The 27,872-nt window shown below is 37.7% G+C and overlaps 2 protein-coding genes across 6 annotated transcripts; one reads left to right on the top strand and one right to left on the bottom strand.

The window, feature by feature from the left end:
- The first annotated feature begins 18 nt into the window (after positions 1-18).
- LOC112563836 (tripartite motif-containing protein 59-like) lies at positions 19-3,423 on the top strand. 2 transcript variants are annotated; one of them, XM_025238210.1, is made up of 3 exons: positions 19-160; positions 294-582; positions 3,054-3,423. In XM_025238210.1, the coding sequence occupies exons 1-3, from the start codon at positions 147-149 to the stop codon at positions 3,057-3,059; spliced, it is 309 nt and encodes a 102-aa protein (XP_025093995.1). In that variant the 5' UTR covers positions 19-146; the 3' UTR covers positions 3,060-3,423. The 2 variants fall into 2 exon arrangements, with proteins under 2 accessions (XP_025093995.1, XP_025093994.1); XM_025238209.1 differs by having other exon boundaries at positions 294-3,423.
- On the bottom strand, positions 3,360-27,588 carry LOC112563835 (tubulin polyglutamylase TTLL4-like). Of its 4 annotated transcripts, XM_025238208.1 has the most exons (19): positions 27,460-27,588; positions 26,605-26,700; positions 25,230-26,436; positions 23,900-24,000; positions 23,217-23,459; positions 22,261-22,371; positions 21,454-21,530; positions 20,482-20,676; positions 19,939-20,021; positions 18,368-18,496; positions 17,184-17,306; positions 16,429-16,527; positions 14,767-14,901; positions 14,365-14,505; positions 13,900-14,011; positions 8,259-8,469; positions 7,625-7,698; positions 6,891-6,997; positions 3,360-6,641 (listed from the first exon to the last, which is right to left on the bottom strand). In XM_025238208.1, exons 2-19 carry the CDS (start codon positions 26,663-26,665, stop codon positions 6,458-6,460), a joined length of 3,393 nt encoding a protein of 1,130 aa, XP_025093993.1. In that variant the 5' UTR covers positions 26,666-26,700; positions 27,460-27,588; the 3' UTR covers positions 3,360-6,457. The 4 variants fall into 4 exon arrangements, with proteins under 4 accessions (XP_025093993.1, XP_025093990.1, XP_025093991.1 ...); XM_025238205.1 differs by having other exon boundaries at positions 25,230-26,700; XM_025238206.1 differs by having other exon boundaries at positions 8,259-8,466; positions 25,230-26,700.
- Between the last annotated feature and the right edge of the window lie 284 nt (positions 27,589-27,872).

The raw sequence follows: 27,872 nt of genomic DNA, 5'->3' as shown, positions 1-27,872 counted from the left end.
GTGACCTCCCGTGCCAGCCAATGGCGTGTTGCTTGACAATCTTTTCTCGTAGATTTGTTTGACGGCAACCGACAACAGTAACATTTAAAGTTGCTGTATTCTTTTTCTGAGAACATTAAAATCTTATTGTACCATAATTTGTAAAGATGAACACCAGCAGGTGAGACTTCTTTCACTTGCATATTACCTGCTTACACTGACTTAGTGACTTAAGGTTTTTCACTGTTGTGATAAATTGTGGCTTCCGGATGTGTAACAAAACGTTATATTACGTTTAATACATTTTGTTGCAGGATGGATGAAGATAAAGTAGAACGTTTACGCGAGCGTCTGCTGCAGTGTCCTGTTTGCATGGATGAATATCGAGATCCACGACTACTTCCTTGCCATCACACCATGTGTAGTGAGTGCATCAATAATTTGCTGGTCAACTCACCGTCAGGCCGCTTTTTTCGCTGTCCACAATGTCGAAGGGATGTATGTGTGCCTAGGGCCGGAATAGCTGAACTCCCGGTTAATTTCTTTGTACGAAGCTTGCAAGACGAGCTTGGAATGGAGGAGGACGCATCTGGTCCTTGTCAGGTGTGTCACAGAGGCTCTATAGTCTCCCAGTTTCACTGTATGGACTGTGATCTTGATATTTGTCGCTTTTGCATACACGAGCATCGTCTGATACAACATAAAGATTCAAATAAAGTAAGTATATTACGAATGGAAGCACATAACGGTGGTGGTCCTATGTCAGGAGCATCCAATCGCAAATGTAAATTTCATACAGAAGAAGTAGTACAACTGTTCTGTGAAACCTGCAACCAGCCTGTCTGTGTGAGTTGCAGCTGTGGTGAACACAAAAAACACATTGTACTTCCACTGGCAAAGAAGTTGCACAGTGCTCAAAATGATTTGCAACAAACCTTGGAGCAACTGACTAAGGAACGACGAAGGGTTAGGTTCTCAATGAGGCAGCTAGATGGAGCAGAGATTGAAGCCCGAGATAACACCCAGCGAACCCTTCACCAGATTGAATATCGTGTCAAGGAGCTTCACAGACTGGTTAACACAATGGCAGAGGCTGTTGTAGAGAAGGTTAAGCATGAAGAACACATGCAGCTGACAGCCTTGGCATCTAGAAGGGAGCGACTGAGAGGTTTGGATCAGCGTCTTGATATTGGCATCAACTTTCTTCGTGGTCTTCAAGAGGGGGATGTTTGCCTTGAACTTTTTGATGCTTTCAAAAGCTTTTCAGCAGAAATTGACAATCTGCGAAAGAGTTCATTAAGTTCAGGTGCTATACCACTTTGTGATCACCGATTCCTCTTGGGTCATCATAAAAGCTTCAATGGCTACATGGCAGCAACATTTGGCACCCTTGTGACCCACCATACTTTTTTATGTATTGGTGGTACAAGAGCTCCATGGAAGTGGCGATTAAGACGGACAATTGGAGTTAAGAAGATTCTTACTGTGGTCTCTTTCTTGGCGATGGTGTACACTATTTTAGTCTTATTAAGCCTATGTGTGCACAATCCAGTAGATGCTGAAAGTATTATAGGACTTATCTTTGTCTCTGTTATTACAGTTGCTGCATGTCTTGTTTATTTTAAGACTTAAAAAATCCCTGTTGCATGAATGGATGTCATTGGATTCTGTTCTTATTTTTAATTGATCGAAATATTTGTGCATGTTGCTAAAATGTTTTAAAAATTCTGCCCTTCAAATTTAAGTTTGAGACCTGTCGAATTCAAACACCATGTGGTATAAACGAGAATTTTCAATGCAGTAATAATAATAATAATGTATTAATAGGTTATTTTTATGATGCATTATCCTTAGGTTTTATGCACTTTTCCTAAAACCATTACTTCTCATTCTCGTGCTTGCACATACAAAAGAACAAGCATAATACAACGTAACACAATACAAAGACAATGAAAAAAGTATTTTGTTTATATATATAATTAGAAACTGATTATGACCAAACACATGAAAATATTAGTTTCATTGGTGATGGGTTTGGAGGTGTCTGAGGCTGCTGTGTGTTTCTGTTTGACATATCTGACCTCAGCTACATAGGTTCCCTTGGTGAGGGTGCTGTGCCAGGATGGGTGCTCATGGGTAAGGGCCCAGTTGGCAGCATCAATACCAAGGTCTTTGGGGTGGCTTAGAGACTGTATAGTGTTCTTTCTGCCCTCGAACAGTTAACTTGCAATGGCATCACTGAAGTGAATTCATGACTTGTGTTGGAGTATTTTGATGTCAGCTTCACTCTCTAGTGGGTCCAGTGGCAAGACAAGTCAAAATGGCAGGAGAGTTGGGGGGGGGGGCAAGATTAGGGTTTTAAGCTGAGCTAGCAACTAAGACTATATCATGGCAGAGCAGCCTGGCCTGCAACCAGATGCCACAAGCAGAGCAAGATGGTTGGAGATAGGTCATGATGCAGAGGATGGCCACGGTGTGCACATACACACATAGGTAGTGTTTCATCAGCATATTGTAGAACTGGTGTTCCTGGCTCAGATGATTCTTGGTAATATTTAGATGTACATAGGTTCAAGAAATTGAACATTAAAAAACAGGCTATGATGTTCCTGAAACACAAAAATAGTGAGGAATGTGTGCATGTTTACAAAATAAGCTAAAGCTCTTCTAATGTTATTTTACCAATATATGTAAATATTGGTAAAAATGTTTGCTTCATCTATATAGCTAAGCATTTAATACTGTGCTATTTCATCATGCCCAAGATACTGTTGTGATTATAGAAAACATTTTTCAGCTTATAGACATATATTGTGCTTTGCAGAAATTTTTTTTTAATTTTATATTTTTTCTAGTCATTTGCAGATGTTCACATGGATTTTAATATAATATTTAAGGCATAGAACTGAATGATAATGACCACTGAAATTTTTGAATAGTTCTATCATTCTGTATACATATTTTTTGTTTTATTATAGAATTTTATAATAGGCAACATGTTTGATGGACTGTACAGGATATCCAAATAAATGTCTATACACTTTAATAGCTGATAGCTCAATGTTTCTTTTCAGATTTAACCCATTGGATTGGAATTAATATTGGCAGCCAGACTAACCTTCGAACAAAGGAAATTCCTCCTAAAAATAAATGCTGCTGGAAATGTTAAAACACAGCTGTTGAAGTACAAAGACAGTTTCTTGAGATTTTCAATTCCATTGTTTTGCCTTATCGGCAGTGCCTGAACCAAAACAGACTTGATGTCTGTAGATTCTATTACATTTTAACCATGAAATGTATGTTAATAACACATTGTCTTTGTAATTATTCAAAGTGTGTATACATGTTTTTGGGAAAGAAGGAAACCATAACAAATAGTGTACATTTCAGCAGCTTTTTATTTATTTGCACATGCTTGTGATATCAGTAAATAATGATACAAAATATATGTGTTGGTATCATTTCCTTTTTGAAAAATTGAAACATGGATTATACAAATTTATGAAGAAAATACAGCATTCTAAGTTTTTTAAAAATACTGGAATGCATCTGAGAGAAATATTTTAACCAAGCAATGAAAGTTAGACACCCACAACTTTTTTGGCAAAAAATTACAGTAGAGAGTTTTGAAAACCCTTATGTTTGCATTCTCACAAAGACAAAGGACTTATTTTTGTCAAGCACCAAAATTGCAATGACTCAATCATGAAATACATTAAGAGAAACTGATGTGTTATGAAATTTTAATTCTGCAAGTAGGAAAATAAAATACAAAGATATTACTTCTATGAAAATGACAATTTTACATCATCTGACATTCAGCCTTAATAGTGATAGCACGGTATGACATTTTTGGGACAACAAGATTCTGTATCCTGCTCAAGACCTGTCGTTAACCCATGAACTTTCAACTAGCTTATTACTTACACGAAGTACTTCATGCTCTAGAAACAACTTTTGCTGATTTTATTTGTTTGAAAAGTAGCTATAATTGCTCATTACAATATTAGCACAAATTATCAGCATTAGAAGAATTCTGAAGCTTTACGTTCCTAAAGCTAGTAAAAGCATGACTGAATTTAAGTACATGAACAAGAAGAGAGGGATTTTTTTTTAAACTGAAGAAATAAAATACAAAATCTTTTTTGCATACATTTGTGCTCTGCGTGACAATATTTTACAAATTTTATTCAGTTGTTGTTTACATGTTTAAATATCACATCCTGTGTATGAATTTGCTGTAATACAGGTATCACAACTTGAAATGTTTCAGTACTGATGCATGAATAAAAACTATATGCACATGCTTATGTATTTATAATCAGATCATATTTGTAGATGTTCTAGGAGATCAGGCAACTACCAAGCATAGAGGTGAGCGGAATGTCAAATTTCGATGTGGCATAAATATCCACTTTAAAAAATTGTGCAAAATTAAGTAATCACAGATATAATAATGCTGATTTTGGAACAGCCAAGATAAATATTTTCTGTACACATGTAAGAATGCATAAAAAAATGTGAATAGAAAAAATACACAGACCCTTAGAGGAAGGAGAGAACTGAAGTTTTGAAATATAGTTTTGCTGCACCTTGTGTGATTAAACGTGATGTTCTTACAAAACCAGTAAAAGAAAAACCTTTATTTATCTTCTAGTGACCAGGCAAATAAGAGCAAAAAAATGGCCCAAGTACAAGCTACCTGCTAAACCATATGAAAGAGCAACTGATTTTTTAAATATTTCTATGTTATATGTGCAAATGTACAGATTACCAAAGTAGAATACTACAAAATGTGCAAAACTATGCAATAATTCTAACAGCTTGCTCCACAATATAAAAGATGAAGCTGATTAGAAGTGCTAAATAAAGTATGGTGACTATTTCTTAATGTGTATCCATAACTCTGATGATGCTAGTCTAGATTAAATAGACATCACCAAAAATCTGATTATTTTCATATATATACTACTGCTGAAAATAGATAAAATGGTATTGTCAATGAATCAACATTCATGCAAAGTTTGAAATCAATTTCTCTGGTGGACAGTCTCTGACTGTACAATAAAGCATTCATAGAGGGTAATAACTATCACCATTTTTTTTTTAATCTGGATGCTGAGGGGACTGCACATTGGTCTTCAGGTTTTTGGGATCAACCATCTCCAACGACCTCAGCTAGGACAACAATGTTCTGTTTATCATCAAGAAGGCCCAACAACTTTACTTTCTGCACCAGAAAAAGTCTGGCTTAGGAAAGAGATTTTGGTCCAGTTTTACTGGACAGTGATTGATAGTGTTTCAATATTCTCAATCACAAGTATGGAATGGCAGCAGCACCCAGAAGCAGAAAATTGCAAAAGTGTGGTAAACACTGTTAGATTGCTATTGGATGTGACCTACAGTTTGTGCAGGGCATGTAGGATTGATGCATCACACCCAGCTAATGGATTGTTTGTCACATTGTGAGTGCAAGAAGATCAATGTCTTTGACATTTTTTATTTGCATTTCGTATCTGTGTTTGTTTGTGTAAGATTTGTATTTGTGAAGTGAGTGGCGGTCATCATTAACATATATTCCTTGTGCAATGTCACTTGGCAAATAAATGAATTTTTCTTCTGCAATGTTAAAATTACTACTAGCCCATCAGACACATTGTTTCAGGAGTAAATAAGTGGGTTAGGGAAGAGCTAGAAATTGGAATACAAAATAATGTTTACTGAAAAAAAAAAACCTGCAAAAATATTAGATCCTTTAGCAAAACAAATTACTGTACAATGCTGGGTTTGGCACAAAAACAATAATCTCAGCATTTCATGGCAAGAGGAGACGCTCCTGAATAATTCAGGCATTACAGTAAACCATTTATGAATGCCATAGTCAACCAGAAGCTTCTTCAGAATTCATTTTGGTTTCTAGTCTCTGAGATGATGGCAAGTAAGGCATTAAAACAAACTGCCGCATGGTAGGGTACTTTAATTTGTTAGATACTTCTTTGGCACGAAATGGTTAATAATGCACTTTTTATAAGGGAAAGCAAGGTAGCATATTTAACAAACTAATAAAGCTTGACTCTTTGGGTTTTCTCAAGAAGTTAGGCACACAAGACAGCATGAAGTGATGCTGAAGGTCTATTAATGTAAATTAGAAAGTAAATTATAGAACATCTTGCCTAGATTTTTAGTACTATGCCCTGATAGCAATACATGTATAATGCACAATCACATGGGTTTTATTATCACAGCAATGAAGTCCTGAGATAACATACTGACAAACACACACAAGCCCTGAATAACGTGCTTGTCAAGGGATTCTGATCCAGCTGATCTTGTAGAGAGTACCCATTTTTGTCACTGTCAAGGTTGCAGTAGTTACAGTCTCTTTTGCAATGTCTGCTAAGTATGTTACATCAATAGTAAAATTTTAGAGTGTAACACTGAGGAACTTGATTTGATGAGGAAGCAGATGGATGGGTCATCATCTGGATATTTGAAGATAAGGTTTTGTGAAAACTTGGGAGGTGTTTTGTGAGATGTGTCCCCGAGAGTTTAAAGAAGGACTACTGTTTGTGTTAGAAAACCCTGAGGTAGTAGTCTGGGAAAACCAAAATGATGGCCCGGTCACTCCATTCCGTACTTGTGGTAGTCTTGACGCAGACTGACTGTAAAGAAATGTAGGTTCTCAAATATTACAAGTTTTATGTAATGTGCACTCATATATTGTTAGGAGGCAAAAGATTACCTCATTACAATCACATAGCAGGTGAAAGACTATATAGGATGATAAGTCTACCTTCTGAAACGAGACATCTTCCCTCTCAATCCCCACATGAAACTCAGATGAGTGCAATGTTGCTTTTTCATTTGTTTTTTTTTCCATGTTTAAAAATATTTATGGTTCTTCAACATACGTGTCTTTTGTTTTCCCTCCTGAGCTGTCTTTGGTCTTAGGCAGTGATGCTCCTGGTTGGCGAATGTCATGAGTAGCTGGCATAGTTGCATAATTAGGCATAATCCACTGAAAATAAGAAACACATTAATAATATCAATCATGAAAAGGAACTTGTAGAGAAAACAATTTAAAATGTTTTGCTGCATGATATATAGTTTTGTGGCCATCCAACTGTTCATGAAAAAGAAACGACATGAAAAGGTTTGCTGAGTACTGTAAACCAAATCTTCAGTTGCAGTTCATACAATCTAAGTTGGCAAAAAAAAAAAAAAAAAAAAAAGACCACCTCCCCTCAACTACAAAAGCTGACAAAATCCATAATATTATCACCAATGTTTTAAGAAAAAATATCTACAAGGTAAGCTACAATTGTGACACTTGATAATCTAGTTGACACAAGCAACTAAAAATTGCATTTCTTTAAAACAAATCTGTATTCTACTTGTCAGGTCATTTGTTGTATTGCTTTGAATGTGTCGTATGTTGTATTGCTTTGTATTTTAAATACAAGTATATTAAGTTTTACAAAAAAGGTATATAAATAGGTCTGTTGCAACTGCCCAAATTCAAGTGTGTTTGACAGAAATATTTCTTAAAATCAGCACCTTCATGTTCTCACTTATAATTGTAGACACACCTGTGCTAGAAGGTGAAGACCACAATAAATAATTGTTCTCTTTCAAATATTCTCACCTGGTGTCTATGGCCATCAAAAGGACTTTCCAAATGAATCCTGTCTTCACAAAGTGATTGCAGCAATGAAATGCCTTGAAAAGAAAAACAGTACGTAGGACTGTACTACTTCATGCTAATAAAATATTCAAGGCTTTAGGATTTTATTCAGAGAATGCTTAAAGTCCTGTAACCTAAACAAGCAATCACACCAGCTGTTTTGAGAATGGTATCCATCTTTCCATTTTTACTGCCTTTCCTTCTCCAACCCTTTAAAGTCAGGCACTCATTTACTTCTTCAATTTCTCCCTATAATGATTATTATTATTATAATGAATATCATGTGTAAAGTACCATGAGCTTGGTCATAGGGCTAGGGATAAAGAACTATAAAAATAACCTTTATTATTATTAATATTAATATCAGAATGTACACCATCATTTGCATACTCAGGTGTGCATGAAATTCAGTCATTTAAAAAAAAATCAAGCATCATATTGAATTGATAGGACAACAAATCATAGCTAAAACTTACGTTCACACTATGTCCAAATAAACTCTTTCTGCCTCACTCCTTCCTGATATAAATTTATTTTTAAAATAGAGGATCAAATTTCAAATAAATTGTGAGCAAAACAAAACATTCCAACTCACCTTTCTGCTCTATATGATTATAGCGTTGAATCCACTGATGTAAAAGCAGGTTGTAATAGCGTGGTTGTTCAAAGTATCCCAAGTACTTTTTGGTTGATGGGGTTGGAAACACTCGTACAAACCCACCCTTTCGATTGTCTTCATCAACAGATTCTGTAAGAATCCTCACATCATCAGGAGTCAAAGTGTCAAGGATAGTCTGGAGTGCCTGCTACAAAAAAAAAAAAAAAAAGGAAAAAAAGACAAATATATGAACTTTTTTGGTAAATTCTTACATCAAGACTTATCAGATAATATGACCATAGGAGATGACAGGCTACATCTGCTCTTTAACCATCGAAAGTTCACTTCCTGATAGTGAGCTAAGCATATGCCTGGTCGGGTGTGCAACAGCCCTCGGATAGATATAAAAGCAACAACAAACCCAACGCAATTTTCAACCAGCACTCAAGCTTATTAAACAGTAAAGAGGTCAGGAATGGATGAGTAGGATCCTTTACATCATGTCATCTGATATGTCTTGAAGAAAGAATTTACAATAAAACTTTCATTTCTATTTTGACTTTACTATATGACGTAACCATAGAAGAATAGAAATCAGAAAGAGTAAAGCAAAACTACCTATCCACTTGTAGCAAGTTGTAGCATGCTGTGCCACTGAAATCAGGCCCAAAAGGTTGAAACAGAACTTTTCAAAGGTGGAGTCACAACACAAGATTACAGCAGACACAATAATTGTACACTACAACAGAAGGTAAGACTAATTGCAAACACCCATACATCCTGAGTGTACAGGAGAACCCACACTGGAGACATGTGTAGAAAGAATGTCATAAGCATCATTAATCAATGCTTTAAACTAGGACAACAGCTAGGATGTGAAGCAAATCCTTGTCCTGACAGACTTGAAGAGGCAAGAAGAGTTGTGCTCTGTTCTCTCAAAACAGCCAAGAGTGCCACAGATTGATGTGGAAGGCAATATATGTTTTGTTCCAGTAGTAGGTTTTCTTAAAACATACACTTATGCACTATCTTTAATGATATCTGAAATTTCAGATTCATGTTTTGGAAGTAGAGCCACAGTAAAAACCTGGTATGCATTATTTATTAATTATTAATAAACACAAGCAATCATTTTTCATCTAAATGTGAATCCACATTATCTATAATAATCAAAATCACAAGATACAGTAAGTCGGTTGATTTTGCTGATAAAACTGACAGAAAACAGGAGGAACATCCACTCATGTCCCCCTGTTGGATCACCACCTTGCCGCGGTCGGGGGGCTTGCGTGTCTCGATGACCCTAAGAGCTATGCCGACAGGAGCATCAGCTCCTAGCAGGGTCACCCAAGTCGGACAGGTCGAAGGGTAGAGACCAGACAAAGAGTGGTCCATGAGTGCTGAAGTCGGAGGTGGTGGGCCGCAAGGCGCACCCTGAAATAACCACACCACCACGCAAAACTGCCTATGCCACTTGAAGACAGTATTGATAGAAATGGTGCTCGCCCTGTGAAGATCCGCCAGGCAGGTGCAGTGCCGGGCTCCGTGCCTCAAAGGAGCCCACCCTCAGCTACTGGAGGTCCCTTCAACTCGTCTCGTGGAGCCAGGGGACGAGGAAGGAAAGCGACTGGCCAGAGTACCACCAAAACCAAGGACAACCCCATCAACATCATACATTGGAACGCAGAAGGGGTTGCCAACAAGAAAATAGAACTGGAACAGTTCCTGTACCAGAACAGCATTAACATCTGCTGTATACAGGAAACCCATTTACAAAAAGAAAAGCCCTTCAAGATCAGAGGGTACCAGACATTTAGGAGTGATCGTCAGGGGAGAAAGAAAGGTGGAGTGTTAACCTTAGTCAGAAACAACATGAATGCAAGCGAAACGAAAAGATACATGGACGAGGCAGAATACATAGAAGTCAAGGTCACCATCACAAACAGCGTCCTCCATGTCATCAACTACTACTGCCCCAGTGACAAGATGCTGTCCCTTGACACTATCCAGGTTCCAGACAGCGGCTTCCTCATCGCCGGAGACTTTAACAGCCAGTCCCAGAGTTGGGGATACAACATCCTTGATAAGCGAAGAGAAGATATCGAAACTTGGCAAGACGAGAACCATCTAATCCTTGTCAACGACCCCACAGATCCACCAACCTTCTACTCGCGCCGCTGGCACACAACAACAAAACCAGACCTGGCTCTCTGCACAGACGACATCCACAAGAATTTGAGCAGAACAGTCTTAGACCAGCTGGGAGGAAGTGACCATCGCCCAGTACTCCTTACCATCACAGGAAGTACGACACCAGAACCCCCGCAGCACGCCAGATGGAATCATAAGAAGGCACAGTGGGGGCTGTTCAGAATACGAACAAATGAGCTCACGAAAGACATCAAGGTGGAAGGACTAAACATCAACAACGTCGTCAAAGATTTCAATGCCAGTATCATCAAGGCAGCCAAAGAAACTATCCCACGAGGGGTGCGAAAGGACTACACTCCGTACTGGACAGCAGAACTTCAGAGAGCTCACGATGACCTGACAAAAGCCAGAGAAGAAGCAGAAACCAACCCCAATCAAGAAAACAACATCAAGCTGCAAGAAACAAATGCCAAACTGCTAAGAACAAAAGTAGAGTGCTAGAGAAGAAGCTGGAGAGAAAAGACAGCAGGGCTGAATATGGAGAGAGACACCACCAAGCTGTGGAGGCTGACCAAGGCACTAAATGATGAGGGTAGCAAGGGACAGAAGATCACCTTTGAAGAAGATGGACAGACACTGACAGATAAGGCAGCAGCAAATGCATTTGCGCAAGCATATGCAAAGGAGAGCAGCATCACCATCCCACCGCATCTGCAAAAAGAATTCAGAAAAGAAGAGAAAGAAAGGAAAACAAATGGGGATGTCCATGAGTCGATGCAGCAAGATATCACCATCCAAGAACTGAAGAATGCCATCAAACAGCTGAAGAAGAAAAATCTCCAGGTCCAGACAACATAACGAATGAGATGCTACAACACCTTGGCAGCACAGCCCTCACTAAACTACTGGACATTTTCAACCATAGCTGGAGAGAAGGCCAGGTACCTCAGTGCTGGAAGGAAGCCAGGATGATCCCTGTTCTGAAAAAAGGGAAGAACAAGTCACGAATCTTGAGCTACCGCCCCATCAGCCTGATAAGCTGCGTCTGTAAAACCATAGAGCGCATCATCAATCAGCGCCTGCAGTGGTACCTGGAATCTGAAAGCATCATCATCCCAGAACAAGCAGGCTTCAGAAGATACAGAAGCACCGAAGATCAGACAACGCACCTAGCGCAGGTCATAGAGGATGCTTTCCAAGCCCAGAAGGTCACCCTAGCGGTTTTCATTGATATGCAGAAGGCTTTCGACAAGGTCTGGAAGGATGGACTCCTGGTCAAGCTCCAGCGAAGCAACATCAGCGGCAACATGTACCGGTGGATTAAGTCCTACTTGCACAACCGAAGAGCCAGGGTGCTTGTAGACGGACACTGTGGCCGTAAGGTGCTGCTACGACACGGAGTACCACAAGGGGAGTACTCTCGCCGACCTTGTTCATACTCTTCATCAACGACCTGGTACCAGAGCTTCCAAGGGGAGTCCAAGCAGCACTGTATGCAGATGACCTGGTCATATGGTGCTCAGAAGAGTATGCAACAACAGCAACCTACAGGATGCAGCTTGCACTAGACAAAGTGGCAGCCTGGGCAGATAACTGGTGCGTTACCATCAACCGTGACAAGACAACAGCCACTCTTTTCTCTCTCTCCACCAAAGCGCAAGCTGGCAGACTAAAGTTGGGAGACACTCCACTGACACTTGAAGACCAGCAGACGTACCTGGGAGTCACTTTTGACAAAAGATTGACATGGAAGCAACACATCCTAAACGCAGAAGCAAAAGCCAGAAGAAAGCTGAACATCATGAGAAAGCTGGCAGGAACACACTGGGGCGCCAACGAAAAGATCCTGAAGACCGTGTACCAAGGTACTGTAAGACCACACCTTGAGTACGGATCAAGCACCTGGATGACAGCAGCCAAGTCACACCTTCAGACTTTGGACAAGGTGCAGAACCAAGCACTGAGAGTAATAACAGGCGCCATGAGATCTACGCCAATAGACAAGATGGAGCAGATAACAGGCATACCCCCATTAAACAAGAGAAGGGAATGCAAAGCACTCGTGCAGGCCACCAAGTACAGGCACAGTGAAGACCACCTGATGAGTGCCAGACAGAAACAGCTGTCCTCGGGAAGGCTGAAAAGATCCAGCTTTGTGCAAGAGACGCAGGCACTACACAGAAAATACCAAACAAAGCTTCCTGCACAGGTCCAGGTACCGACTCTCTACCTCGATCCTCCTCCTTGGAAAGACAGAACAGGGAACATTACCATCTGCACCACAGTTCCTCACCTCACAACAAAGGATGAGCATAGCGACGTGAGCAAGAGAGCCCTGACGCTAGCCATGCTAGAAGGAAGGTACCCCCAGGAATCATGGATAAGGGCCTACACAGACGGGTCAGCCACAGACGCTATCCAGAGGGGAGGGGCCGGCGTGTACATCCAGTTCCCAAATGGACAGTGGCAGGCAGCAGCAATACCAACTGGCCTCCACTGTACAAACTATAGAGCAGAAGTAGAAGCCCTGGTCCACGCAGCAAACATCATCAGCAGCAGAGCAGACCATGACAGCCAGGTCGTCTTCCTGACCGATGCTCTGTCGGTGCTGCAGGCAGTCAACAATAACAAACTGCCAGACCTAGAAGCCGCGCTGCTAAACATCAAGTGCCTCAGAACGGCTCTGCAGTGGATCCCATCACACTGCGGGATAGATGGGAATGAGGAAGCTGACAGGATGGCTAAGTTGGGTGCAGAGGACGAGCAAGAAGACAATGCAGTCAACATGTCAGAGATGAAAACCATCATTAAGTCTCTGTACAGGCCACAGCAACCACTGGACAGTTACCATCAGCTGTCCAGACCGGACCAGGTCGCTATCTTCCGCCTCAGGACTGGGCACAACAGGCTGCTTCACCACCTACACAGGAAGTTGCACCTAGTGCCGTCCCGAGATGCTCTTGTGGAGAGCAGACCAGACTGTAGAACACATCCTACAGGACTGTAGGAATCTCCGTACCCTGAGGAAAGAGACGTGGCCACAGTCGGAGACCCTGCACAACAAGCTGTACGGGCCGGTGGAGTCTCTGCAGAAGACCACCGATTTCATATCAAGAGCTGGTCTCCAAGTGTGAAAGAGGCGAACGACAAAAAAAAAAAAAAAAATCCACTCATGTATTCTATCATGTTTTGCTTACTATCCCACCAACAATTTAAATTTAAAAGAGACCGGATGTCATGTTGCACAAACCAAGGGAAGTAATTTTTGTTTGTTTGTCCCTGTACTATTAACCGTTTGCGAAATTAAAAAAACAAACAAACAAACCACTGTACACATGTGTACAGCGTGACTTCTTAAACAAAGTTTGCCACCGTCTTCGGCTTGCTGGTGCGACCGTAATGAGTTATAAGACTAGACCTAATGGGAAAGATTACCATATCACTGTTACCCACATTTCTTCAAAGTAATCTACGTCCCCCTGCTCACCTCATCTTGATGTCTAGAGCAGTAATAAATATGCTTGGCTCGTTCATCTGAAGCCAGCTGGTTGGTAAGCAATCGCTTATCTATGCAGAAGTTATTGGGTGGTATATGTGCACTGCAACACAACAAACCATACTGTGACAGCAGTAACCTTACTTTGGTTTCAATTGTAAATGAATCCTTTGGCCAGGATTAATTTCTTGCAGCATACTTTGCTAACTCTCTTCCTCTTTAAGGCATTTTTTCCTTTTTCATGTTTGACTAAATCTTTTATAGTAAGAATACTTTTACTCTTCCTGCAATCAACTTTACATGCTCTTCCTGCAATATTTCCCTTCAAATATTATTCCTTTAAATTTCTTTATATGCTTTATTATTCCTTTCTTGTATTTTTATTTATATATTGTTTGCAAATGTCACAAGTGTATATATTAGTGTGATGGTATGTGGGAGGCAAAAGCAACAAACCTTAAATCTGATGTTGCAACATTCTGCTGGTTTCCATGTGAAACATCATTTTTGTCTGGAATTCGTAAGCCTGCCAGGTTCAGCATGTCACAGATCAACCGCCCCTTGACAATGACGTCTAGCTGTGAGTTGGAGTGCAGGCTGAAAAGTTGAAAACACTGTAACTATCAAGTATTTGAAACTGTCTTATGACTTTGTTCTACAGATCTATGGTTCACAGATTAATAGCAGCCATTCTATAAAACACATACTTGCACATGGTGAACTATATCAGTGTTTCCCTTTCCACACTCTTTAGATTGACATAATGCCTTTACTTCTGCTCCTAGAAGCTCAAGAGTGAGAGAAAAGGGTTGGGTGGGAGTAAAGAAGAGGAACTGGTATATCAAACAGAAAGCTAACCTGGGTGATATGTTGACTTCCAGCACCCAAGGCTTATAGTTCTCATCAAGCAGGATGTCAAAACCAAAAAGTTCATGGACCACATAACGGCTTCGAACACTACTTTTAATCATGCTGTTAATTGAAGACTCTGCACTGAACATAAGAGTAAATGTTTAAAAACATGATAATGCTTAAACAAGTCCCTCATGTCAACAATTTTAAAACCAATCAATGCATACAAAAATATTTCAAAATGAACGGTTCAGTTAACCAAATATATAACATCACAACAAAAGCTTTCCTCCTGAAATCAGGCAACAAAATGTTTAGTGCCAGGAGAAGATTTTCTTAAAAAATATAATTATACACTTTTATAATATCATTAACACAAAATATGCACTTCTAATACATTCCTAGTCAAGCTACAATTTCTTTTACTTCTTTTGTATCTACTAATTAGTTAATCTTATTTTATAATAGCAGATAACTGATTTTTAAACATTCAACCTGCAAATGTAATCTCTGCTGTGTGTCTTGTAGATGCTTCTTCTCTAAGAATATAATATGATCCTTAACTCTTTGAGTCTGGGCCAGACAAATGGATCTGGCCCCTTCAGCCTCTATTAAGACTGTGCTGCCCACCCATGTCCATCATATTCAATCATTTTTAAACAATCATGTTTGAAAAGAGTTGCATCTTTGCTGAAGCGATAACCTTCCTGAACTTCGCTGTCTTATGTCAGAATAAGTACTAGTTGAATGTGTCCCTTCTGTGGTCTGTGGGGGCCATGCAATGGTGCTTGTGGGTGAGCAAGCATCCATGTGTGCCTGCTCGCATGTATGTTTTGGTATCTATGGTGGCTCTGCAAGTTGTGGATCATGTCCAGTCAATGTGGGCAGTATCGTGTGTATGTGCTGGAAAGGGAGTGTGGAAACAAAAGCATGCCAGAAAGAGGGGTAGTGTGTATGTATGTGCATATGTATATGGAGGAAATTTATGAGGGTGAATAACCAACTGTGTGAGCAGTAGTATGCAAGTATGAGTGCATGATCAGTATTTGTCAAAAGATTGGTGACCATCATCATATCAAACTTCTTGTGTACAATCACTTAGTCAATAAATTCTTATTCTTATCCCTTAATATAGGAATAGGAAGATGTTAACTTGAAGATTTGATTTTTTTCTGGAAGTACCTTTTCAAAAACAATGATGACACAAATGCACATGAAAAGACAGGCAGCAATTTTTCTTCTTTCTTCATTTTTTTTAGCCAATTTCTGACCATAATATTGTTCTTCATCATCATAAGTTATGTTTATTAACTTCTTTATTGCATGTAATGATCAAATTCACTAAACAAAGGGCTAAACATTGCAGTGATTATCAATTGTGTCTAAACCTGTATCAAAATATTCTTTTTGGAAATATGATTTCATATACTTAATTTCCTTTGGATTTACAAATGTTATTTCACAATAGAATGTGGTAGGAACAGTTTCTTTCTCTTAACTTTGAATTTTAATTATAACTTTGATTTATCTTTCTGTCATGTCTAGTTTATTTTTTTATGAGTTTTTTTTAAAAGTCCGAATTTGTGCATTCCTGGGGATCAAAATCAAAGGTCAAGGCCCAGGCTCAACGTATTAATACTATAAAACATAAAATAAGTAAGGAGTTACCTGATGAGAGTTTTGACTACTTTGTCCTTGATATTTTCCCAAATAGCTGCTGTATTGACACCATGCCTTTTCAGGTAGCTCCATAGTGACTTGAGGCTCCTGTCCAAACAGCATGTATTATAGGGAAATATGTACTTTTCAGTTACTCTGGGTGTAAATTTCAATGATAATCAGCGAAGAACAAACAGAAAAAAGACAGTCCTACTTAAATATTAGAATTACTCCATGACAGATGCAAGGTATACTCTTCTATATGCATAGTAACCCTAGTGCTCTTCCATCCCCTTATCAAAAATGAAATCCCCCAGAGATGGGGAAATTGATAAACCTAATTTCCTTTGGATTTACAAGAAAGTGCTATTTCTTAATGGAATGAGGTAGAACAGTTTCTGTCTCTTAATTTGAACTGTAATTATAATTTTGATTTATCTTCCTGTCATGTCTACCTTTTCTTATGATTTATTTGAGGCCTCATATTTGTGTGTACTGAGAGATCACAATCAAAGGTTAAAGCAAAGATACAAAGTATTAAAGCACTAGACCAAAACAATGCATATGAGTAAATTTTAGTATCATTTGTAAAGTGTCATGGGTTTGACCAATGGGCTGGGATGTTTGTGGCATCTGCTTTACTGATACTTGTCTCACAAACATTGCTCTTGAAAATTATGCCCTTTTTATGATAATTGAAAGGAAAGAAACATCCATGTGCACACAGAAACCTAATGAATAAATAGCCATGAAGCTTGATTTACCACTTGTGACCTTGGCACTCTGTGTTATCAGCGTTGCTCTGATATTCAGCATTATGTTTGTTGACACTGTAATTTGTCAGATGCATGAACTTGTTGCCCAGACTCTTCGCAGACTGTGAATACCTGAGAAAAATATGATGACAATGAGTATTACAGTACTAGAAAGCCTGCTTTGAGCTAATTTAACAGTACTTTATCTCCTACTGTTTAAAAATATAACAGTGACTGTAAAACATGTAAGAAAAATGCTAAATTATTTTTTTAAGACTGAAGAAATAAAAACAAGTAATCTGAAGTAATCTTAAGCTAAAGAGATGAAACTCACAAACAAAAATGATAAAGCAAATACCACAAATATAGCAGAACAGTTGGGGAAACTTCTCATGAAACTTAACAATCCACTTTGTCAAAAATATATCCACCATAAAAACCCAGTACAGTGTAATATTCCTCAAGATACCATTACAATAAAGTACATTTCCTTTCACAGTCATTTGCAATATTTTCCCTTGCAATAGTCATAGCGATTAGAATAAATTCAAAGTGATATTATTCTGTATATTATACATTTATTTGTCTTCTCTTTGAGTGGATATTGTTACTTTCTTCTATGATACCATAAATTAATACTGTGAATGCTATTTTTCTTGTTAAAAGATGGAAGGGCAATGTATATTCTGCACTTTGCCCATGGCTCTAACAAATGTTATCTCTTAAAATAAAGAATGGGTCTTTAAAAAAAAAATGTTGCGTTGCAATGTAAAAGAGAAATTTTAGTCTAACTGACATAAAGATATAGAAGACCCAGCCAGTCTCAACAGATGGTTCTACAATAATATAGATTTACAAAGTATAAATAAAATAAGGAATGAAAATGTTATTACTGTCTTACAATATTGAATTAATATAAAAAATATCAAGATATAGACTTGTCAAATCTATTTTAACATAAAAGACAGGGTAGTAAGCCATGTTTTGAACATCGTGGCTTAAGATATGAGGTTTATCTGCATTACGCTGCAAGGTGTTTGCTTGTTAATCTGCACCCCAAATAGGAATGTTTGACAGTACATACTAAATGTTAGTTCTTGACCAGAGATGACGACTCTGCGAACATACATTATCAACACAAAGAAAAATCAGATCACACATTTTCAATAAACTCTGTGATAATGATTGCTTACTTGCAAGAAGCAAATCTTGCAAGGCCATCCTCGAAAACATAAGCTCTTAGTGGATCATAGGAGGTGACATAAACATACACCCGCATGTCAAACTTGCTGTCATTGATCAAAAGTGGCTTGGCTAGATACCTGTCAGCAATAAACATTTTGTTAGCCATTTGCTCAAAGTATATACTCATGCAGACAATAATAATTTGGTCTTCCTCTACCCTTACATCAATAAATACATACAAACATACTGTTTGGATTAAGTAGTTTTATCTTTATCTAATTACCTGAAATCTATCAAATTATGCAAAACTTTAAAGAAGAAAAGTCCAGCCATCTTACAACTGATGTTGACTGTTAATAACATTTAAAAATTGCATAATAGGAAAATGGTCACCTAATTTATCCTTCATGTAAACTTTATATTTTAAAATGTTTACTAGTGCAATAATGATGTTAACACTGCTTTATATTAAATCTTTACAGTTCATGGGTTCTTTCTCACTCACAAAGAGGACGGAGCTTAGATGTCTTTGTAGGAGGAGTGGGTGGGAGGAGGGTGAATAATCCCAACCCTCAACTGTGAAGCTGAAAGTCACAAGTCTGTGCCCCATGATTGGAAAACTCCTCTATGCCTACTTACAGGAATGGGTGCTTGATATACCTGAGTTCATTGCAGTGGGAGAAGAGGGTGTGCGTTCTACATGCCATGCCCTTGACATAAATGAGCCACCTACATTCCCTGTCCTTAAAGAGTATTTGGTTCAGCTTGATCCCCTGCTGGTGTTATATCACAAAAAGCCATCAGTAACAAACACAATACTACCAGTGCGGCAACACTGGTTTCATAGCTGTTTCTGAGACCTTAAAGCAGGCCTATGAAAACTGAGTTCTGAGGTCAGTCAAGCTGAAGTGGTTGATACAAGGCATAATCTTGTACAAATCATATTACAAAATGTAAGATGCATATCCATGTGAAATGACATGATTTAAATGTTTATAGATAATTAGTGACTCTATAGCATTTGTGAAAATTGTTCTGGTGATATACAATTATCTTCACATATTCACACCAGTCCCAACTAGTTCAGTGCACGATAGCCTATTATAAGGTCCTAATTGCTATTTTAGATAAGCAAGTGCAATAGTTTCATACACGTAGGACTCCAAAGGAGTTTACACTGTGCTGTGTCCAATGCATTTTGAAACAAATTAGAAACTTGAGCTCTGTGAACACATTTTTCATTCTCCCATGTTTATAGTTCTCATTCATAATGAAGTCCATTTTGTCAGCTAATTATTTCTCAAATATGGGATCAAAGCCCATACAGCCCATGCCATACAAACATCTTATGCTCCACACCATCTGCAATGTAAAAGTGTGGAAGTGTAAAAGCTAAGATAATGAAATAAAAGTATGCTATAGCATCACATCCCTGACCTACAGACAAGTTCAAGGTGCTTCACAAATCCCATTAGAAGATGTGAGGTAAAATGAAGCCAGATAACTAACAATACTTTCCATGAATAACCTATTTCCGATGGTGTAAATAGAAAAGGACAAAGCAGTCAAATAAACTCACTTTTGAACGATAACAGCTCGTCTTCGAGGCAGCTGGCTCCATTTGTTGATGACTTTGATGCCTATTCCTCTGGCCGAAGCAGGCTATGAAATAGAAATATTTACTGCATTGAAAATTTAAAAACAGGAGGAAAAAACCCCATCAATTTTAGAAATTATATGCTTACATAAAAGTATGCATAAAAATATACACTTGAAAAATGCAAGCAAGGAAACAAAAATCAAGGGGGACCCCATCAATCTATGGATATATATATATGCTTTCATGCAAATATACCAAAATATATGTGCAGAACACATAAATTTTTGACATTTGAGAATATCATGATCTATACACAGATGTGCATTTTTTGTATGAGAGAGGACACATAAAAATATACCTGCACAAACTGAGGTTACGTACTGCTGGAATTCACAAAATGACAGACATGACAGATGTCATTACACCTCTATTGCTCTTCATAAGTGTTGCATTTTTTTTTTAACATTTTTTTAACAACAAACAATCCAAATATGCAAGACTGGGTATTTTATTTCTATATACCGGTTTAACAATCCATTTCTGGCGAGAACTGCCATCTTCAAAGGCACGTTTCAGCAGTTTAAAGTCAGAAGGCAGCACAAAAGTTTGTGGAAAGAAAGAGAATTCCCGTTTTCCAAAATTTAACTGCATCTTTGATAAGTTTCTCCACAGTCGATCCTTGCGTCCTAGCTGGAAAGAGCCTGGAAAGTGGTTTATCTGTAAAAAGAACAATTTCTAAGAAATTTAGACAAATAACCCAGAATCACACTTTATCAAAATTCTAGGTATAAAAATTCTCTAATGAAGTCAGTAGAAATCAATGCATGCAATCCGTCTTATAAAGCCCAGTTTCCAATAAATATACAGCAAGAATGTGTGTGTTTGTATATCAGCACACATATTCTGCAACACCATTCAAGTGAATGAAATTTCTTCTAATGCTCATAAATTTTTCCTGCTGTTTTTTTTTTACATTATTTTTTTTGCAGACAAAATCTCTGCTTCCCACTATGGAGAAGAGAACACAGGCATTCAAGACCTCGAGATGCTGTGCTGAATCTTGTAAAGGGAACACAAAACCAATAATTTTGGAACATGCTCACCATCCTGGTAGGTCACCAGGAATCCCTTCTCACAACTGTAAAATAGTTTGGCCAGGTAACCTTGCACAATACTTTTTTAAGTCCATCCTTCGGGGTACCTTGGAAGAGGGTTGACACAAAAGTGGACAGAGGAAGAAATAACTGGCAAACCTAAAGGAGTGGACTGGTTGTTCTGTGCAGGAATTTGTATTCGCCCAAGGACCAACAGACAGCATAATCACTTGTCAATTGATACCAGTCAAGGGATGTATGTGTGTATGTATACACCATGATTGAGAATAGTATTATTTAAGGACATTGCTAAAGAATGAACTCATATAAAATTAGAAGACTTACTATGTATAATTTCTGTACGTGTGGCCGCTAGTTTATAACATCAATGAACAATTACCTTCTGGTATTCTCGTAAGGATTTAAATCCTGTTGACTTCATGTGTTTTCCAAAGCAACCAATCCAGTCATGGTTTTCTAAAGCAGAATAGACAGAAATAATGACAAAATTGATTGCTTAAGTTAGTATATCCCATATTTCCTTATTATAGATTTATTTTCACATATATAAATCCACATTTTACTTCATCAAAACACTGTAACACTTAAAAGATAAATGCTGTCAACACTTATGAACAAGCCTAGATAAAAACTGTTTTTTTTCAAAAATTCCAAAATGTTATGCAACAAAACAATGCTAAAAATATGAAGAGATGAAAGAGAAACAATGAAACTTTATTTTATCATGATGCCATGAACTGTAGATCCCCACTAAATGCTGTACAGCTTCTGAACTGTGGGTATCTCCTTTGTTCAGATTTGTAGGTTCAGTGCTTTATACATCAGACAGTTTTCCAGCCAAGTTGTTGCCTATGGTTATGGGCACTGACTGACTAATCCAGAGATTGGTATAGAACTGATAAATCAATTAGTTGTGGCCCGAAAATAATTTTAAGATTCAGACCCTTGTCTCCTACTACAACCATTTGGTTTGTTGTCTGGCCTTAGTGATGGGTTTTGCTACCTTAAGAACAACTAATGATATGAAGAGATGACAAAGATTAAAATCACAGAAAGGGAAAGATAATGAAAACAAATCTGAAAGAGAGAAGAAGAGACCTATCATCATATAATGATCATAATGAATAAGACAAAGAAAGAAAGATGATTTAAAAAATAATAATTTGTACATGACAGCAGTACATACTTTTTGTGACACGAAAGTGGGCTCTTGCTATGGCTGATTTCACAATGTTTGGTGTGATGGGGCTCATGCGCCACTTCAGCAGCTTTCGTATTGCCCATGGTAATTGTTCCACTATATATGCAACAAATACATACGCACGTATGTGCGCACACACACACACACAACAGAAAAAAAAAAGATTAATAGTGAAGTCACAGAAAGAGATCAATGGGGGTGGTTTGACATCACAATGATAAACATGTGACTAGGGCAGTGCATCTACCTAAGGCCCTGCACTTTTGATAGTTGTCAGGGGCCCAGTGTTTTTGATTAATAAATAGTAAGTAGGCTCCCAATCAACCCCCATGCCTCAGGCACCGCAAGGGCTAAGAACCGGCCTGTATGTGACCAAGATAGGGCCATTTAGACTGTGCCGCCAGCATATGTAATTTCACTCTGAATGTTGCCACTCTCTCAAAGGCTTCCCAACAAGAGTGTTTCCTGTCACTTCACCCTCTACTTGCTCCCATCCTATCCCAATCTCTCAAACCCTTTTCCCCCAAATATTTAATAAAAGCAAGGCATAAGTACTTTCCTTTTCGTTCAAATAAATCAATTAAACCAGCTTGTTTAACAAAACAATTATAGCATACTTAGAAATAGTAATTACATTATCATGACAATCCATGCACATTATCCTAATGAGAACCTACCATAAATATACTACATAAAGTCAAACCAAGATCAGATAAATCTAAAGACACCTTTCTTTTCGCTTGCTATCTTCGGTGAGTAAACAATGAGACAAAATTTTGGTCAAAGGAAAATACAAGACTAAAAAAAAAAATTAAAAAAAAATAAAATAAAAGCAAATCAAAAGAAAATATGAATTCTTTTATCTTTCATCACCAAAATCACCTAAAATGACAGTATCTTATTCTTAGTCTAATCTCTTCTATATTTCTCATAAATGGTACCTTTTTCTCCTTCTCCCACAAAATTTATGGTGGGCGGAATATTAGGAAACAAACTCGGGCACAGAGCTGGTTTCAGAACGGTCTCTTCTAAAGAAGTCTGAGTTTCGATACAGCAATAAGCAGGCTCTTCATTTGTTGTTTCACTCTGAGTAGTAGAATGGTGCTTTGTGGCAGACTTAAAGCATATGGTAGAGGAGGTTTTGTTAGACAGACTGCTGGTAGTGGTGACATCGTCTGAGTCAGCTGTAAAAGATAGTAGGATACATTGGTCATATACATGCATGCATACACTTTTGTAAACCTCTAAATTGTATATGTTACATGCTATACTATTTAAAGGTATGAATGTTTAAGGAAATAAATTTTTTCTTTTTGTTTTGTTAGATGCATTCTACTCTTCTCCACTTTGCTCAGCTCATATATAAGCCCAACATGCTATTTCCATTGCCATTCTCTTTCGATAAATTTCTCTTTTCTCAACCAGGAGAAACAAACATACTAACAAAATATTACAAAATAGTCCAATAACTAACAGTTATTCAAGAAAGGTAACAGGCTTTGTCATATTTTGCTTACTCAATATTTGTAATGGTTTCTTTTCTTTAATGAAAACAGGACATAAAAGAAGATTTTTTTGTTACCAGCAAATATAACAAAAAATGTAAGCATAAACTTTTACATACTATCACTATCATCTTCATTATCATCCTCATACAGGTCATCGATACCATCATCTTCATTCCAGTCATCACAGCTTGCCTCACCATCTCCAGGTAAACGCTCTCTTTGAAAAGAGTATTTAAGCAAACTGATTAAATATTGTGTGTGTGTGTGTACACGTGCATGTGGATCATATCAAGAACTTAATAACATCCTGATATAGCTGTTCATAAATTTCTTAATGACTAGGCGAAAATCTAAGCTCTTCAAATTGAAGACAATGAAATAGATGAATGACTTATACCAAAGAAATTCATAGTATAGAAATACATCACACTTAAAGCCATAACTAAAAGTTATGCCTGTTGAACATGAATAAGTCTTTTGGAAATATAGCTATTGTACATGAGCTCATCTGTTTCTATTTTTTTTAACCTTTACTAATAACACGCATAAAACTTTCAGTACTGCATGGACACAATGTGCGAAAATACAATGCAATACAAAAATTGTCACATTTTTTAGCATTTTATTTAATGTACCTCTCCTTTTAAGGTACACACACAACTCATTTCAGACATGTGCCTTGGTACATAGTTTTGTCAGCTAGACAGTGCCTGGAGACAAATTCAAGGCCCTAGTAATCACAGGTCTTTGCCAGCTCACCCTACCTGCTATACACTGGAGTGCCTTATCTCTAAATCTGTCAAGTATGAGATCTAGTCTTGTCCATATGCACAGTCTTAAAACAAGCGAGTGAAATAACTGTCATCCACACAGAACTGATCTTTTAAGCATGAATGAACAAGAATAATAAGCAAAGATAAATGCATTATAAATTTCACACACTAAAACACTCTCTAACATACATACACAATGTTTAAATTGAGGCAGAAGGAATAGAAAAACAGTTGTGTTTAAAAGCAAACCAAAGTTAAGCATTTACAAATCTTCAAAATTGCCTGAAAATATTTATGAGTTTCCCACCCTGTTCCAACACTAACTTTTTATACTTTAGGACAGTTACTACTATTTCTGAAACCACTGACAGCAGCTATAAAGTATCTTCACAGTCAAAGGTGCACAATACTCGTCTACTTAACAGCTATCTATCTATAGATCTGTTATGTTGGAATATAGATGTCACAATTAAAAAAAAAAGAAACTGTTATCAACATGGATTATAAAGTCCCTTTCTAACCCCAAGCATTAAAACTATCATTCATTTTAACTATATCACTATAAAGAAACTTCAAGATTGATAAACAAAGCAAAATTTATGTGGTTTTTGTTCATTGTTCATTTCAAATTAATGCCGGCAGAGAAAGAGAAGTAGAAAAATTTGTGTCTTACTCTGATGGTGTGGAGTCCTCATCTTCCTCATCTGAATTTTCTTGAACTGGATACTTCTTCTCTCCGTTAACATCACCATTAACATCACCATTAACATCACCATTAACGGAAGGTGCACCATCTCCTCCAAAACGTTCTTCACCAGCTATAGGTAATTCCTTTACTTTTTTTTCATTGTTGGATTCTTCTAAAGGTTTCTTGTAACTGAGTTTACCAAGTGTTGCATGTTCCTTCCATCCAGTTTCTATTTTTGTGCTGCGCAATAAGCTACCTTTACGACTGTAGACAAGTGGGTTACTATCTTTAAAATCTCCATCACCCTGGTTGAAAAAGCCATGAAGAGGAACAGTCAGGGGTCCTTTCTTGCCATATCCACCTTGATGACCATGGCCTTTCCCACCAGTATGTAGTGATGATGGAAGGCTTGGCTGAAGCTTGAGCGTGTTGATATCCTTACCGACTGGTGAAGACTTTTCTATGTTAATTGATACAGATAATGGTGAACGGGTTTTGTTACTGCCAATGCGGAATGTTTTGTGTGCATTGCCTCCAGCCAATGAGGCATCCTTATGAATAGTGTAATTAGCTTCAACATATGTGCATTGTGGGTAATTTGGATTCCATTTACCAAAAGTATTAGACTTTTGCTGTACATCACAGCTCCCTGCTGCTGCCTTAGCAGCTTGAGCGACATGATTAGAACTTTCTGGAGGGACCAGTAGTCCTTTCCCGAACAATGACTGGCTTTGATCTGAGTTATTTTGCTTCTGGATAACTTTCCCAGTAAACTGGTTCAAACCCGGGGATTTTTGAAACTGAACATTAGAGTTCCCGGCTTTTAAAGAAGAATGGCAAACTTGTTGTGGTGGTAATGTTGCATCTGGAGGCAAGTCTTTGCGCAAGCCACTCTGTGGACGCATGAAGGTGTTATACTGCAGTGAACTTCCTGAATAATAATCGAGTGCAGCCCTACGATCATTTGGAGTGTTTTGAAGGTTAGATAAACTGGCAGAAATGATTGCTATGCCACTAGGTGATGCTATATATCTCTTTCTTTGTTTTTGCATATCATCATTTGCTTCTTTAGCACTAAGAGGTCGATTGTAAGGATTGCTTATGCCTTTCACTGATTTGCTCTGTGAAATCATGGTATCACCAGTTATGGCACTTTTCTGATGCTCTAATGCATAGGTTGGTGACTTTTGCCCTGTAGCATGAGAGTTAACAAGGAAGTAGTTAGTAGTCAGTGCATTTTGTAATCCAGTTACATCAAGTCTACTTTCTAGCTCATAAACAGTTTCATATGTCTGACTGTGAAGTTCTGCATGTCTGTGCAATAAAGAATCATCTTTAAGAATAGGCTTGTCAGCCTTACTGTGCTGAGGAAGCTGATTCCTAATGGACAGGTCCTCAAGACTGTTCTGCAGTTGGTCCATAGACAAAGATTATAGATTTCCAAGATGGTGTTAGCCTGAAAAAAGTCAAATCTCTCATATTAACAACTGAAAAGAAATTTTAAACAATGAAATTTAAAATATTGTATACTATCAATTAGAATTTAGAAAGACAACCAAGGAAAACAAATTACTCAGTTTGCCAAAAAAAAAAAAAAAAATCTGGCTTTTCTAAAAAATAACACAGGAGGAAAAAGTCTAAGACTAATATGTATTCTTTAGAAATATATTTTGCAAGAAATAAAATATATAAAATGCAAGAACTTAAATAAACCCTTAGAACAATAGTTAGGTTTTTACATCTTTTAATAAATATTTCACCTTAACAATAACTAAATTAGGAGCTGCAGACTGTTATAGTCACCTGCTCATTCTACTGATGATTATTTATATTCTTGGCGTAAAACAGTTCTGTCACTGTCATTTAAAAGGATACAATACATTGAAAAAAAAAATAATTAACTTTTAATCTCTGTATCTCTTACAATGTGACACGTACGATCATCCATCTGGTTCAGACGAACCGAGCTGGATTTTACATTTTCACTTTCCTAATCCATCAGTGAAGGTGATATGCCTGTTCCAAAAAGATGTCTTATTTCAAATTAATTCTTTTATCACGACAAATACATGTTTGCTGCAAGAATGTCACGGATGTCAATTAGGTTTTCTTCGCCAAGATAATCGAAATCGTTTGGCAGCCTAGTGTAAAAGAACTTTTAATCGGTTAAATCCAACAAGGGATGTTGAATATTTAATAAACAATGATTACTCGCCTCGGTCAAAGCCTTTGTTGATAACGGTCACCCATACTTCGCCAGCGCTGCGCGGCGCAACGCTGCTCACGTCGTCCATTGATCAACACTGCCTGATGCTTAGATACAACTACTCATACAACGAGCGTACGTCTAGGTGCTCCAATCAGCATGGAGTTTTCAAACTCCAAACCAATGAAATCACCGGTAACTAGACTGCTGTTCTTCCTGAAAAACATTTTTTTTAAAGGGAAGTAACTGTTAGAGTGATTAGGTTCACAGGTTAAGTATTTATGTTGGTGACTTGTATTCAAACGTACTGCAGCGGCCAGCGGTATTAAATTATTTCCATTCACAAAAACGCGCAGAGCTCAGTCTATTTCTTATTGGATTACATCTGAAGATTTTGATTGTGTATGTGAGAGAGAGAGAGA

The sequence above is a fragment of the Pomacea canaliculata genome, linkage group LG5 (assembly GCF_003073045.1).
Source record: "Pomacea canaliculata isolate SZHN2017 linkage group LG5, ASM307304v1, whole genome shotgun sequence".
NCBI lineage: Eukaryota > Metazoa > Mollusca > Gastropoda > Architaenioglossa > Ampullariidae > Pomacea > Pomacea canaliculata.
This window is presented reverse-complemented; position numbering and strand designations above follow the sequence as displayed.

Coding starts and splice junctions, on each gene's coding strand:
- LOC112563835 (XM_025238205.1), bottom strand. CDS start 26,665: ATGGACCAACTGCAGAACAGTCTTGAGGACCTGTCCATTAGGAATCAG. Junction 18,497..19,938: donor CGAGCTGTTATCGTTCAAAA/GTGAGTTTATTT, acceptor TATTGCTGACAG/GTATCTAGCCAAGCCACTTT. Junction 17,307..18,367: donor GCAAGATTTGCTTCTTGCAA/GTAAGCAATCAT, acceptor TATTTTTCTCAG/GTATTCACAGTCTGCGAAGA.